General features: G+C 35.5%; 1 protein-coding gene across 1 annotated transcript; it reads left to right on the top strand.

Moving 5' to 3' along the window:
• Positions 1 to 9220: 9220 nt before the first annotated feature.
• LOC111911327 (L-ascorbate oxidase homolog) lies at positions 9221 to 12697 on the top strand. Its single transcript, XM_023907126.3, has 9 exons — positions 9221 to 9760; positions 10063 to 10240; positions 10339 to 10448; positions 10538 to 10808; positions 10923 to 11022; positions 11117 to 11462; positions 11546 to 11911; positions 12022 to 12103; positions 12301 to 12697. Exons 2-9 carry the CDS (start codon positions 10097 to 10099, stop codon positions 12493 to 12495), a joined length of 1614 nt encoding a protein of 537 aa, XP_023762894.1. The 5' UTR covers positions 9221 to 9760; positions 10063 to 10096; the 3' UTR covers positions 12496 to 12697.
• Positions 12698 to 13520: the final 823 nt, after the last annotated feature.

Here is a 13520-nt window from a genome sequence, read left to right as displayed (position 1 = left end):
CGTGTGTGCACTGCACTCACCCCCGAGCTCTTCTCTTTTACACCAGAAGTACCTAAAACATAAACTGAAAACCATAAGCACGAAGCTTAGTGAGTTTCCCCCAAATACCACATACCACACATATCAAACATATAATGGCCCCCATCCAATGAGTGTAATGCGCCCCGCCCACTGAGTATAATGGGCATCGCCCTAACTCACATAACAGGCCTTGCCCACTAAGTATAACGGGCTCTACCCTAACTCTCACAATGGGCCCAAACCAACATACAAACATATAAGTAAAACAAGTAATGGCATTCAGATTACCCATTGGGCCTCACCTCCTAAGTATACATACACATGCAAGAGTCACGTAGACATCTATAACCCTAGCATAACAAACCATGGGTCAATATAGGTACCTTCAACCCGCTAAGCACAATGAGGAAGACTCACCTCGAATTGTTGAATCACACTGATAAATCTCTAGTTGCTGGTCCGAGAAATCCCCGAGCTATCAGTACCAATAACATCCAATTAATAATTGGATTCCAATCCATAACCATCAGTCTAAATTAGGGTAAAAATACTATTTTACCCTTTACCTAGCTTGGTCCAAGACTAAGGCCCAACCAACTAACCTAGAAGGCCCAATTCCAAAATGGTCACCCCAAAGCCCAAATATGGCCCAATTTTCCAAATTGAGCCTAAGTCCCTTTGTGGGCCTTCATCCAAGTGCACCCAAAATAAAACATTAGCCCAACTAAAATCTGATGGCCCAAAAGGCCCTAATCACCTAAGTCGAAACATGGCCCAAAACCGAGAGCCCAAGAGTTTGAAGCCCATATGTTGAGTACGGGGGGCGTACTCAGCTCATATGCTTAGCGTACTCGCTTTGGGCTTGTACGCGCAGCGCACCAGCTTGTACGCCGAACGTACTCCTAGCTTGCCCAACTTCCATTATTCAACTCTTAATCGATTAAGACTTCAACTAACACTCAGATCTGACTTCCTTAATAGGGTTTATCACATAAAATTGGCAACTTTACATGCATGCATGGCTTAATGAGGCTCTTAGAGATCAAAAGAGCTTAACAAATGACTTAAAATAGCATGAGTCCATAAATACCATAAATATTACATTTTTATGCTTAAGGGACCCTTAAAACGTCCAGATCTACAAGGTTTAGCTTCTAAAACGGCCTTACCTCATCAAGACCAACCAAAAGGGACCAAAATAACCATAAACAAGATAAAGAGTAGATCAATTCAAAGAGTAGACAAGGTATGGACTTTATACCTCAAAAGTCACCAAATAATGGAGCTAAATTTAGATCTCTAAGCTCTCCTCCAAGGAATGAGTCTTCAAACTTCTTCTTCTACCACTTTCAAGATGCACAAAACCCACCAAAGTTCAAAACAAGAGCACAAGAGCACCACACAAGGAAAAGGGATGAATTAGGATTTTTAAAGGGTGGAGGTTGGTCTAAAACGTCCAGGAGGTGGGTTAATGAAGCTTAAATAGGGCATAAATGTGACAACCGTCACCTTCTGGTCAAGTCAAAGTCAAATAAAGTCAACAAGTCAAACCGGTCAACTCAACTAACCCTTGTATATTAGGGTTTACATTATGCTTACTATTGTACAACACACCATCCTAATTCAAAGTATCACTTAGAGTTTTCATGTGTTCAGAAAATCTAAACCCTAATCAGGGTAAGTGATGGAACCATTCGATAAAACATTATTACATACCCTTCGGGGGCGTATAACACTCATAACGAGGCTTAATGGGGTTTACAAACCTTGCATCACAAGGGTAAATATTAACAAAGGTCACAAACAAAGTCTCTCTCAATCTCTCTCGCTCTGTCTGTCTGTCTCTCTCTCTCTCTCCCAAATCTCTCCCAAATCTCTCTCATAATCACTTTTCACTTTTTATAATTACTCGAGGCATCCCGACCCTTAACTTAGTCAAAAACCACTTGAAACAGGAAGATTATTTGAAAAACAGCCTTATAGGGCCGAACCCTCTTATAGGACCGAAGCCTCTGTAGAACCGGAAAAATTCCTTAAGGAACCGAACCCTAAGGAACCGAAACCCTAAAGACCGAAATAGCTCTTAAGAACCGAACTTGCTAAGGACCGAACTCACCCTTCGGTTCGGATCAAGCCTCTTCGGACCGAAGCTCCGCTTGCTTTCGGTTCATTTCGCCTTCACTTACCACATAATACCTTCACCTGCGAGACTTCTCGGATCAACCTACTTTTGGTTCTCAACCTCCTTGGACCAAACCTTCAGTTTTGACCCTCAGAACTTCGCAGGTTCGCCTCTTGGTCCCGAATTTCAAGTAGTTTCGCGTTTTAGGCCCGTCTTTTCATGATTTTAACGTGGGATTTTCACCCAAATCCATATTTTATCAATTGCAACCCTCTAACACTAGGTTTTATCCATATCTTGGAGCTTTCTAAGATAGAAGCCATCTTATAGATTAGAATAAAATGCAAGTACAAGAAGGTACTTTTGACCTTCCCCATAAAGCTAGGACAACAAGTCATTCGCCATACCTACTCAAGGAAAACTTACAGTCACTATTCACACCTTACCATATCAAATCAGTGTCCTTCTTGCACCCTCCAACACTCCATATGATCTCTTAACCAAATCTTAGACAAACTTTTACCCTTCCCCTCTAAGACTTCATTCTTTCATCAAAAAGCACACCTCTCTCTCTCTCTCTCTCTCTCTCTCTCTCTCTCCTTCTCTCATTTCCTCTCTCAAAACTTGAGATTTCAAGGGCTGATCTCAAGCTTTTCATCTACTTTTGGTAAGTGTCTTCATCCTACACTTGAACATTCCACACACCTTCAATTGAATCATGGATTACTTACACAAATATCGACATATTTGTCCTTAGGATCTTCAAATCCCCAAGTTTTCTCCAAGTGCTCTTGACTTGGAAACCTCTTCTCTTCAACATCCATCTTAAGGAATCACTCAAGGTGAGTTCATACCCCTACATTTTCATGTTTTCTTCAAGTTTTATGGGGGAATATGTTGGATTAGTGTCTAAGCCAACATTCATGAGTACTTAGAAATGAAGATTTTAGCATTGGATAAACCCACACTCAAAGAATTACTTCATTGAATCTATCACGAGTAGTTCTGAGAAGATAATATCTTATGATCTTGAAACGGAGATATATGAGTTGTAATTTACAAGTCGGTTGTACATTGGTAATACGTAAATGCATCAGTAACTTGATGTTATAAAATGTATTGTCATGCATGATTTGATGAGTAAAAGATACAACCATATAAGTCAAAGTATATTAGTTCCTTTTGCCCTAACGGGAAAAGCGATATCTTTGGGCCCCTCGGTGATTTGGTGTTGACTTATAGTTTTGGGACCAACCAGGACTAAATTGATGTGTCTGATTAGAAGTCCTATATCATCACAAATCAGAAATCGAGAAACAAAGTCTTAGACAATGAGATTGATTTTATTCCATGTCTCCTGTCCGAATTATATCTTGCGGAACGGAGGATTATATGATCACTTACCAGTCCCTATATTATTCAAGTCATCTGTCCACTTATCTTGTCCAAAGCAGAAGGAATTTTGCAATCGTCCCACAAAGAGATGAGAAGTGGGGGAAAGAGTGCCTTCCCTTTTGGGCCGGTTGTAAGCGATGAGGGACTTAGGGCGAGTAACTGATTGGGTTAGAGTTACGCAACGAATTTTGGAAGCTACAACTTGTTGATCGATTCAGAAGTTATACTGGGAATTATAGTTACATACTTATCCAATTGGGAGACTGTTGGATTAGCTATCTAAGCTCATAACTATAATTTGTATATTTGGGTTTCCCTCAAACCTAGCAATTGGAAATGATGACTTTTGGAGAGAGAGATTAATTTATTATGAGATTAATAAATTGAAATAAATATTTTATTAATATATTATAAGAATAGTATATTAATTGGGAATAGTGTTTTTAATTAATAATTAATCAGAATTAATTTTGGGATTAATAGAATTAATTAAAAGTGCAGGTTCTGAAGTGTAATTATTTAATAGTTGAGAAAAAGGTTTTAGAACCTTCCAAAAAGGTGGTGGACGGCTTTAAGGGGGATATTCTAGGGTTTCTAGAATATCCCATGTAGATAAATAAGGAGTTGGATAATTACCAATTTGAAATATTATTATTATATTCCAATTAGGGTTATCCATGACTTCCTTGTACCACTATATAAGGACCCTAAAGCCTTCATATTTCGGTCACTTGATTCCCAAAAAGGTTTGGATAAAATCTTGCATCCTCTCTTCTATCTCTATAGTTTTCTTGCTTGCTAGCTTGGGTGTGATTCCATTAGAGGCATGACATTTTTTTTGCTAGCTTTCAAGAGATCTACATTTGAAGAATCTTTGTTTTTTGCTACAATAACAATTAAGTTATGTAATCATAAACCCTAATTTGTGTTTTTTTGAAAATCATCTAGGGTTCTTAGGGTTTTTTATTTGATTTTCATAGTTATATGTCCAATAGTGAAAACATAGATCCTTTAGGGTGCATGTGAACTTAAGGGTTTTAAATTTATTTATTTTTACCTAAATCTCATCAAAACAAGCATTCCAAAATTTGATGCCACTTAAGATGTTATTACTTGAGTGGATACGATTCGCCTTACTCCTATAAAACATCTTACTTTGAAAGATATTATTATGATTATGTAGTGGGTGATTTGGAGATTCAGAAACAACATTCTATTTGTCGAGCCTAAGATGAAGAAAAAGACACTTAGAGATTTGATTATGGATTTTTCTTATAATTGGAAGATAAAATTATATAAATGGTCCCTATGGTTTACCAAAGGTTACAACTTCACTCCATGCTATTTTTTCATGAATGGTCCTTGTGGTTTCTAAACTTGCATGAATAGTCCCTATGGTTTCTAAAACTTGCACCAATAGTCTTTGAGCTACATAAAATGACTGCTTTACCTTTTTAATTTAATTTTTTTTTATTTCATTGAGTTTGATTATTAAAAAAAACCTACCCACCCCTGCTTCTTCTTCTTCTTCTAGTTCTCTCTCTGGCTAACACCCATATTTTGATTATTTCCCCCATTGACTGCCCTAATACATCCCCAAGTCGTCTCTCCTAAACAACCACTATCGCTGCTTCCCTTCATCTTCACCAATGCTCCTCACCTAGATGTAACTAAATTTTCTGGAGGTGATATGGTTTCCATTGGACCCAGAAGCCCATGATTTATCTAGGGTGCCGTGGGGGAGTGACAGTGACACCGTTTCGCCTCCAAGTACGAGAACAATTACCCACCTACATATGGATTGGGCAAAGACTTAATCCCTGCATCAAATGAATAACGAAATAAGAAAATCGGGGAAAAGTATCAAGATTCTTTGTATCAAATGAAGCATCTAGAGCTAGATTTTTTACAATTATCATCCCGTTGATAAATTAAGATCTTCTTGTGGATGTTGATTAGAAAAATGCATTGAGATGAATAATTTCCCAAATTTATCCAAGGATTTTTGTCCAAATTCCAACATAAACTTTTCATTTTTAAAAGAAAAAATCTCATTCAAACATTTATTTATTCATAACGAAAACCTTTGTTTGGCAATCAAAATTAGGGATGAGCATGGGCGGGTACCCGCCTCATTTGGCGAGAACCGGAACCGGAACCGCTCTAGGCAGTTCTTAAATGTTTGGAACCAGTCCCGGAACCGGCGGTTCCGGTTCCGGGAGCGGGTAACCCGGTTACATTAATTTTGTTAACTTTTGGCGATAAAACCGCAATTTAGTTCGATTCAAATCAAGTTAATTCGGACCAAAGACGGACAAAACCGGACCAATATATATTTTAAACTGGTCTAAGTAACACACATATTTATATGAGATAATATATATATATATATATATATATATATATATATATATATATATATATATATTAACCGGTTCCGACGGGTACCCAGCGGGTAGCGGTTCCGGAAAAACGAGAACCGGAACCGGAACCGCTTAAGGCAGTTCCATAACTTTAGGAACCGGAACCGGAACCGCTTAAGGCAGTTCCGGTTCCAAAACCGGCAGTTCCGAAGCGGTTCCGGTTCCAAAAACGGGTACCCGGTTCCGATGCTCATCCCTAATCAAAATACAACTTATTAAAATCAAAGTATAAAACAGAACATGCAGAAAATCTAAAACATGATGCCGATGCACGTGTACATTCGAGCCTTGCCTAACTTATGATCCGAAGAGTACCTGAAATCATTTGTAATTAACTGGGTAAACACGAAGATTAACAGGTTCTTCAAAAATACCATATACCATAATACATATACAATGCATACACATAATAACCTTTAGCACTAAGCTGGTCCGCCCCTTTGTTGTGGATCGCGTCGTGATTCCTTACCCCTCATATCGAGAATAACGGAAAACAACCAACTTTCTCCTAAGGTCTTAATCTAAACTATAACCCTTTGAGCCTCAATAAATAATGGTCTTAATGAATAAAGTTTCCAACTTTATCCATTTGCATGTTCCAAATACCAAGATCTCTATTTCTAGACCAAAAGGGATCAAAAAAAGGAATCCATAACCTTGCATGGTACAAAATAGAGGACCAAAATCTACTTCAAGTGTCACAAAGGGTCTAGAAGACCCCAAGACTCGACCTTTGGGTCTAGAGTTTTCCAAACTCCATCTAAACAATATGAAAGGACCAATAATAAGCTTAAAAACATAGATCTACAACTTGAGATGCAAAAGCTTGGAGCTTGAATACTTACAGAAGTCCAGAGCAAGGAAAAAAAGTTGAAACCATGTGTTACAATCAAGAACAACATTAAAGCTTCATGAAGAATAACAAATGAATCAGGAAGGTAGGTACATCCGAATAAAGCTCGATGATGTTGGTTTCAAGGTCGACGAGATGAAGGCATCATGATCTGCCTTGTAAACTATCACACACTTGTGTCGCTATCGCCACAACGAAATCCGACCGCTACAAGGCAGCAGTGACATTGTTGCTCTCCACCCTACATACACATCAATCTATCCCTTTCTCTATCCTTCTATGTCTCCCCCTTTCTCAATCAATCATACTTTGTCTCATATTCATGCCTCATGCTAAATGGAATTGTTGACCCTTGATCAGGGCCGGTCCATTGATTTGAAATGCCCTGGGCGAGATACTAAATTAATGCCCTTTTATATAGAAAATGTATATAGAAAAAGTGAAATACATTTTATAGCCAAACTAACTCAAGTTTATACAAACAATAACATACATAAATTCATCTAAAACTATGTCCCCGTGTATTTTTTAATCAAAAACGTCTTTTAATTTATGATAACAAAGAATCTGTTGAAATTGACTTTCATACTCAAAATTAGTATCTCGTTTAATCTTTCTTGAGTTAGCTATCTGTAACCACAAAAGAAACAAAAACATCAATCAGTACAAGAACCAACATTTCAGATTTTCATAAACCAAAATAACATATCAGATTTTCAGAAATTAAAATAACTTATCAGATTTTCAAATACATCAAATTTCCAGGAACTAAAATAAAAAAATAATACATTAGATTTTCAATAATCGTATTTTCCAGATTTTCCAAAAATCTGATACATCAAAATATTCAAAAACTAAAATAACCTACTAGATTTTTATAAACATCAGTTTATTCAGAAAACAACATATGAAATATTCTGAAATAAAAAACATACATTTTAATAAATATTGTTTAATTGATAAACATTACAAAAAACAACTTAAAAAGAATAAAATGCAAAACCAAGACACAATTACATAACTTGATGTTAATGAATTTACAAGATTTGTACATTTTGATGTAGTAACAACAATAAATGACCAAAAACTAATCTGCAAGATAAGTAGAAAATCAAGTTTCATTAGACTCGCTATTTATATGATGTTTTGAAGAAAAATGCAATTCAAAGTTATAATTTATAAGTTTATACCAGTTTGGATAATTGAGAAAGCATGGCTAAGTACAAAATACTTAGACAATTTGACTTGATGATAAGCATAAAACAATTTTATAAATACAAATTTCGATAAAATAACTAGAAAACTCAAAAATATAATTCAAAAGTCATAACTAAGAATTTACAGGGGAATGTAAAAGAAATCTTGAGCAAACCTTTGAAACTTGAGAAGAATTGCCAGCTCTTTAAAACTACACAGATAGGCAGTCCACTGAAGCGAGAATTGATGAGGAGTTGGAGATTAATGGCCTATATGAAAATGTTACTAGATATTCACGAGAACAAGAGACTAACAGGGCATATTAACTATGAAATTATGAGGATTTAAATCTTTTTTAGGCTGAGAACGAGAGAAGAAAGAGAACCGTGTGTATTATCTGTTGGGATCAACACGTATGTTCATATATGTTGGAATCGTCATCTCCAAAACGCCACTGAGAAGAATGCTTTGTCTTCTCCAACTGTAATTGTAATTACTTGGCATGTTATGTTGCTTAGGAGATCGAAGAGTCGTGCATTCCAAATGTATTTCAAATTGCCGCTATTGTGTATTAGGTAGGTATCCAAGCGTTTGATGCTGCCCTTTTTCATTTGGACCGGACTTGATAGTATTAATGGATCAAGAGTTGTAGCAGCCTAAGTACCATAAACCCATAAAAGACCAACAAAAATTGATGCCCCTTGAAATTTGATGCCCTGGGCCGTGGCCCAGCTCGCCTTGGGCTTCGGCCGGCCCTGCCCTTGATGTTGGAATGATGAAAGAAAAAACACATAATTTTTTTTACATGCAAGAGCAATGGAAGAGAGAGAGAGAGAGAGAGAGAGAGAGAGAGAGAGAGAGAGAGAGAGAGAGAGAGAGAGAGAGAGAGAGAGAGAGAGAGAGAGAGAGAGAGAGAGAGAGAGAGAGATCTTTTATTTTAATTTATTTTTCTTTTTTTACTAAAAAAATGCCACCATCATTAATGGAAATGGCTATTACATCGTTTGTAAATATGAAATTTATGTCTATGTAGTGTAGAAAGAAAAAAAGCATGAGGTACTTTTTAGATTAAAATCCAAAAGTTGGTTTACTTAAGTGATATTAACCACCCTATTTTAATACAATTTAAATAATTTGTTACTTATTTATGTCGTTTACTCAAGGCTTTTGAAAATCATGGTGACTAATCCCAAAAAAGGCCAAAACTGATTTTTGAAATAAGTGGAACTGTGGAAGGAATGATTTAACGAAGAAGCCTCATGGGGAAGCACAAATCCGACCCGATCCACTGAAGTCTCCCATGGTTTTCGCGCCTTCCATCCACGTGAATTCGCTTAAACCCTAATCTTCTTCCCTCCATCACCATTAACCCCCAAATTAATGATTGATCCGTCCTCCGTTGCGACATTCTAGGGTTTCACCGACGAATCTCAGTCGGCATCGAACTCACTTAACTCGGGATAATATAGATCTCAAGCAAACTCATCATTTTTAAAATCATCAGCTTCTGCTACTTAACACTCACAGTTATGATCATTAATAACCACCATGAAGTGCGCCGTACTCGATCTTCGTTTCTTTACTGGAAAGCGCTTCCTCGTTCGTTTTTCTGGTGTTTCATGCGGCCTTGTGTTTATAAATTGTCCAATGGACTTGCATCTTCTCATCAACTATCAACTGCTACTCATTACTCATTCTCCCTCAATTCAGTTTGGCAGAGGCTCACTCTGCATTCTTTCTTTCGATTCTGTAAGTATCTCTGAATTCATAAGCAACTTAGTACATGATAATTTAACATCATCACTATTTTCTTGATTTGGATATTCTTTTTGGTTGATTGATTCCGCATTGAGGTTCGTTTGTTTGATTTGAATATTAAACAAACAAAAAAATTGTAGTTATGAATAGTTCATCTGTTACTGAGAAACTTTTTTGATCAAAATGATGTTTGATTTTACATGTCCTAATCTGGTCTATTTCTTGAATTTTAAACCTTCTTCATCTATTGTATCTCATAATGGTTGCCCCTAATCAATCCTTCAACAATACAGGTATCAAAATTCAGAAAGGACATACCCCAACAACATGAAACGAGCCAATTTCCTACCATTTTTTCTTGGACTTTTGGCTTGGGCATGTATCTCCTGTGTGAAGGCTGAAGACCCATATAGATTTTTTAATTGGGTAATTACATATGGACAGATTTCTCCTCTTGGTGTTCCACAAAGGGTAAATAAACCATTCACCACTTACTTCACTTCTTATGATACTTAATATAAATACCAACACTCATAAAGTTTAACAACTTCTTGTACACACAATTACAGGGCATACTTATCAATGGCAAATTTCCAGGCCCAACCATTGAATGTGAAACTAATGACAATGTAGTTGTTAATGTCATTAATAAGCTTGATGAACCTTTTCTCATCACATGGTATGTTTTTTTTCTTTTTCCTTTCCTTTCCTTTTTCTTTTCTGAATAAAATCTGATACTAAGTTACTAACTATGGAATGGAACAACAGGAATGGAATCAAACAGAGAAAGGAATCATGGCAAGATGGAGTGCTTGGAACAAACTGTCCAATTCCACCAAAAACAAACTGGACATATCACATGCAAGTCAAAGATCAAATTGGAACCTTCTCCTACTTCCCTTCAACTGCAATGCATAGAGCTGTTGGTGGTTTTGGAGGATTCAATATTCAAGCAAGACCTGTGATTTTTGTCCCATATCTAAAACCTGTTGCAGAATTCACTCTACTTGTCAGTGACTGGTGGAAATCTGATCACAAGGTTTGTATTTGTATTTGTTTTTCTTCCATATCTTTAAATTTATAAATCTCTAAACTTTCTTGTGTATCTTTTAAAGAAAGTTACATAAACAGTTTACAACTCCCTTTTTTTCAGACATTACAACAACGACTTGACTCAGGGAAAGCTTTAACTAAGCCTGATGGTCTCCTCATTAATGGGAGTCCACGTGGCACTTCTTTCACTGGTAAAACAGGTATTGATCCCATTGACTCCTTGACCTCTTTCATGAACTTGATTCTTTTTTAATGTAGACTAAATCTTGATTTCTTGACTTTTTTTTTTATCAGGTCAAAGATACTTGTTTAGGGTGTCGAATCTGGCTTTAACAACTTCAATAAACTTTAGGATTCAAGGGCATGCAATGACATTAGTTGAAGTAGAAGGAGCTCATACATTACACGAATCATACGAATCGTTTGACCTTCATGTTGGTCAATCTGTTTCTTTCTTAGTCACTTTACATTCTCCTTTAAAAGATTATTTCATTGTTGCTTCTTCAAGATTCACAAAACCTATTCTTACTGCAACTGGAATCCTCCATTATGATGGAGCCAAATCCAAAGCTTCATTGCCATTACCTATTGGCCCTACCTACCAAGTTCACTGGTCAATGAAGCAAGCCAGAACAGTCAGGTAAACAAACTTTTTCACTTTTCCAAATTTACCCTTTTGGGAACCGATATTTACTATTCAATATTCATTGCCATTGTATATAGATGGAACCTGACAGCAAATGCAGCAAGGCCAAACCCTCAAGGGTCATTTCACTTTGGGACAATTCCAATAACAAGAACTGTTGTGTTAGCTAATTCTAAAGCTACTATTAATGGAAAGCTTCGATATGCTGTGAATAAAGTGTCCCATGTCAACCCAGCTACCCCATTGAAGCTTGCTGACTATTTCAACATTCCTGGTGTCTTTAAAGTCAACTCGGTCAAAGATAAACCCTCTGCGGGACCCACGATTCTTGCGCCATCTGTTCTTGGTTTTGCCCTTCATGACTTTGTGGAAATTGTCTTTCAAAACAACGAAAACTCGATTCAATCATGGCATCTTGATGGGCATGATTTTTGGAGTGTTGGGTAAAAATCTTTTTTTATTGGGTATCGATGAAAATTAAAAAAAATTATATTTTTGTTTTTAAAGATTATCAAGAAATGAATTACTTATAATCAAGATTGGGAATCTTTAGGTTTGGTGGCGGCCAGTGGAATGCAACAATGAGGAATCGATTCTACAATTTGAACGACGCCACCACACGATACACAGTCCAGGTACGTGATTTACATCGCATGATGCTTTTGTGGTGAGACAGTGTTGGCCAGCTAAGGGGTTGTTGCCTGTTGGACAATATTGTGATGACTTTGTTGTTGGATTACTTGTCATGTACTTGATTTATATTTTGACAGTGTGGGTCAGCTTAAAGGGTTGTTGAACAGTATCGTGTTTGACGTTTTTGGATTATTTGTAGGTTTATCCAAAATCTTGGAGCTCGATATTGGTGTCGTTGGATAACAAGGGGATGTGGAATTTAAGATCGGCGAATTGGCCGAGGCAGTATTTGGGACAACAGTTGTATGCTCGAGTGTGGAATGATGAGAAGAGTCTTTTTACCGAATATGATGCGCCTGCAAACGTATTGCGATGTGGGAAGGCACGGAAGTAGAAAAAAAATATTTAGAGTTTTTATTGAAATGCAACTTTCGTTGTTGTTGTTATTGTTGATGTTGTTGTTCTCCTTTTACATGGTTACGAGGGTGTAACCATGTCATGTAGGAGAATTAAAATAATTATGTTTTCTTTCATTGTGTTTAAATTGTTTCTTGATACAAAATTTTAATATGAATGGATCCACTTGAGTTTTTAGAGTTTCTTGTTTCATTACCTCCTAAATTCTTGTTTTACTTTTACTTTGAATGTTATATTAAACTTCCTTTGATTATATTCCTCCAAAAATTGTATTATTTAAGTTCATTTTTAATTTATCAAAACTTAACATGTTAATACAATTATGAAATATTATTTTTTATTTATTTTAGATAAAATTTCACAAACGTTCATTAAGCTTCTCGTTTTGTCTTTAAAATAGTCTTTATGGTTTTATTTATTTATTTATTTTGCATCAATGGTCTTTAAGAAGAAAACTTTGTACACAAATGATCATTTTGATGGTTGTTCGTTAGATAGATCAATTAAATTGAAAGAATTTTAAATAAGGATTATTTTTTTTTTCTATTTTTTGAAACTTTACCTAAGGACCATTTGTGAAATTTTAAAAAAGTTTATTAAATATTGTATTAATTACCATAAGTCAAATAAAAAGGCAAAAAACTAAAAATAGAAAATATAATATTTATATAATTAAAAAAAATCCAAACTTACAAATTTTAATGATCATGCAAATATATTTTATTTAATATATAAACAATTTTTGTTGTCTAAACTTTATGTAAAATATTCAAACTACAATATATCATTAAATATTTTCGTTTTCTATTTTTTTATTTAAAAAAATTTGAAGTATAAAAACATCATTTTTATTAATTTTTAATTTTTATGTGATGTAATTTCAAGATTTATCTTTATTTTTCTTATATAAATATATTTATTTTTATAAAAAAAATATGATGTGTTATTACAGAAAAGAAACATGTTATTATAAAAATAAGAGTATGTTGCTATTTTATTTTA

This window comes from Lactuca sativa, chromosome 4 (assembly GCF_002870075.4).
Source record: "Lactuca sativa cultivar Salinas chromosome 4, Lsat_Salinas_v11, whole genome shotgun sequence".
Taxonomy (NCBI): domain Eukaryota; kingdom Viridiplantae; phylum Streptophyta; class Magnoliopsida; order Asterales; family Asteraceae; genus Lactuca; species Lactuca sativa.
Note: the sequence above shows the minus strand (reverse complement) of the source record. Positions and strands in the feature narration are given on the sequence as shown.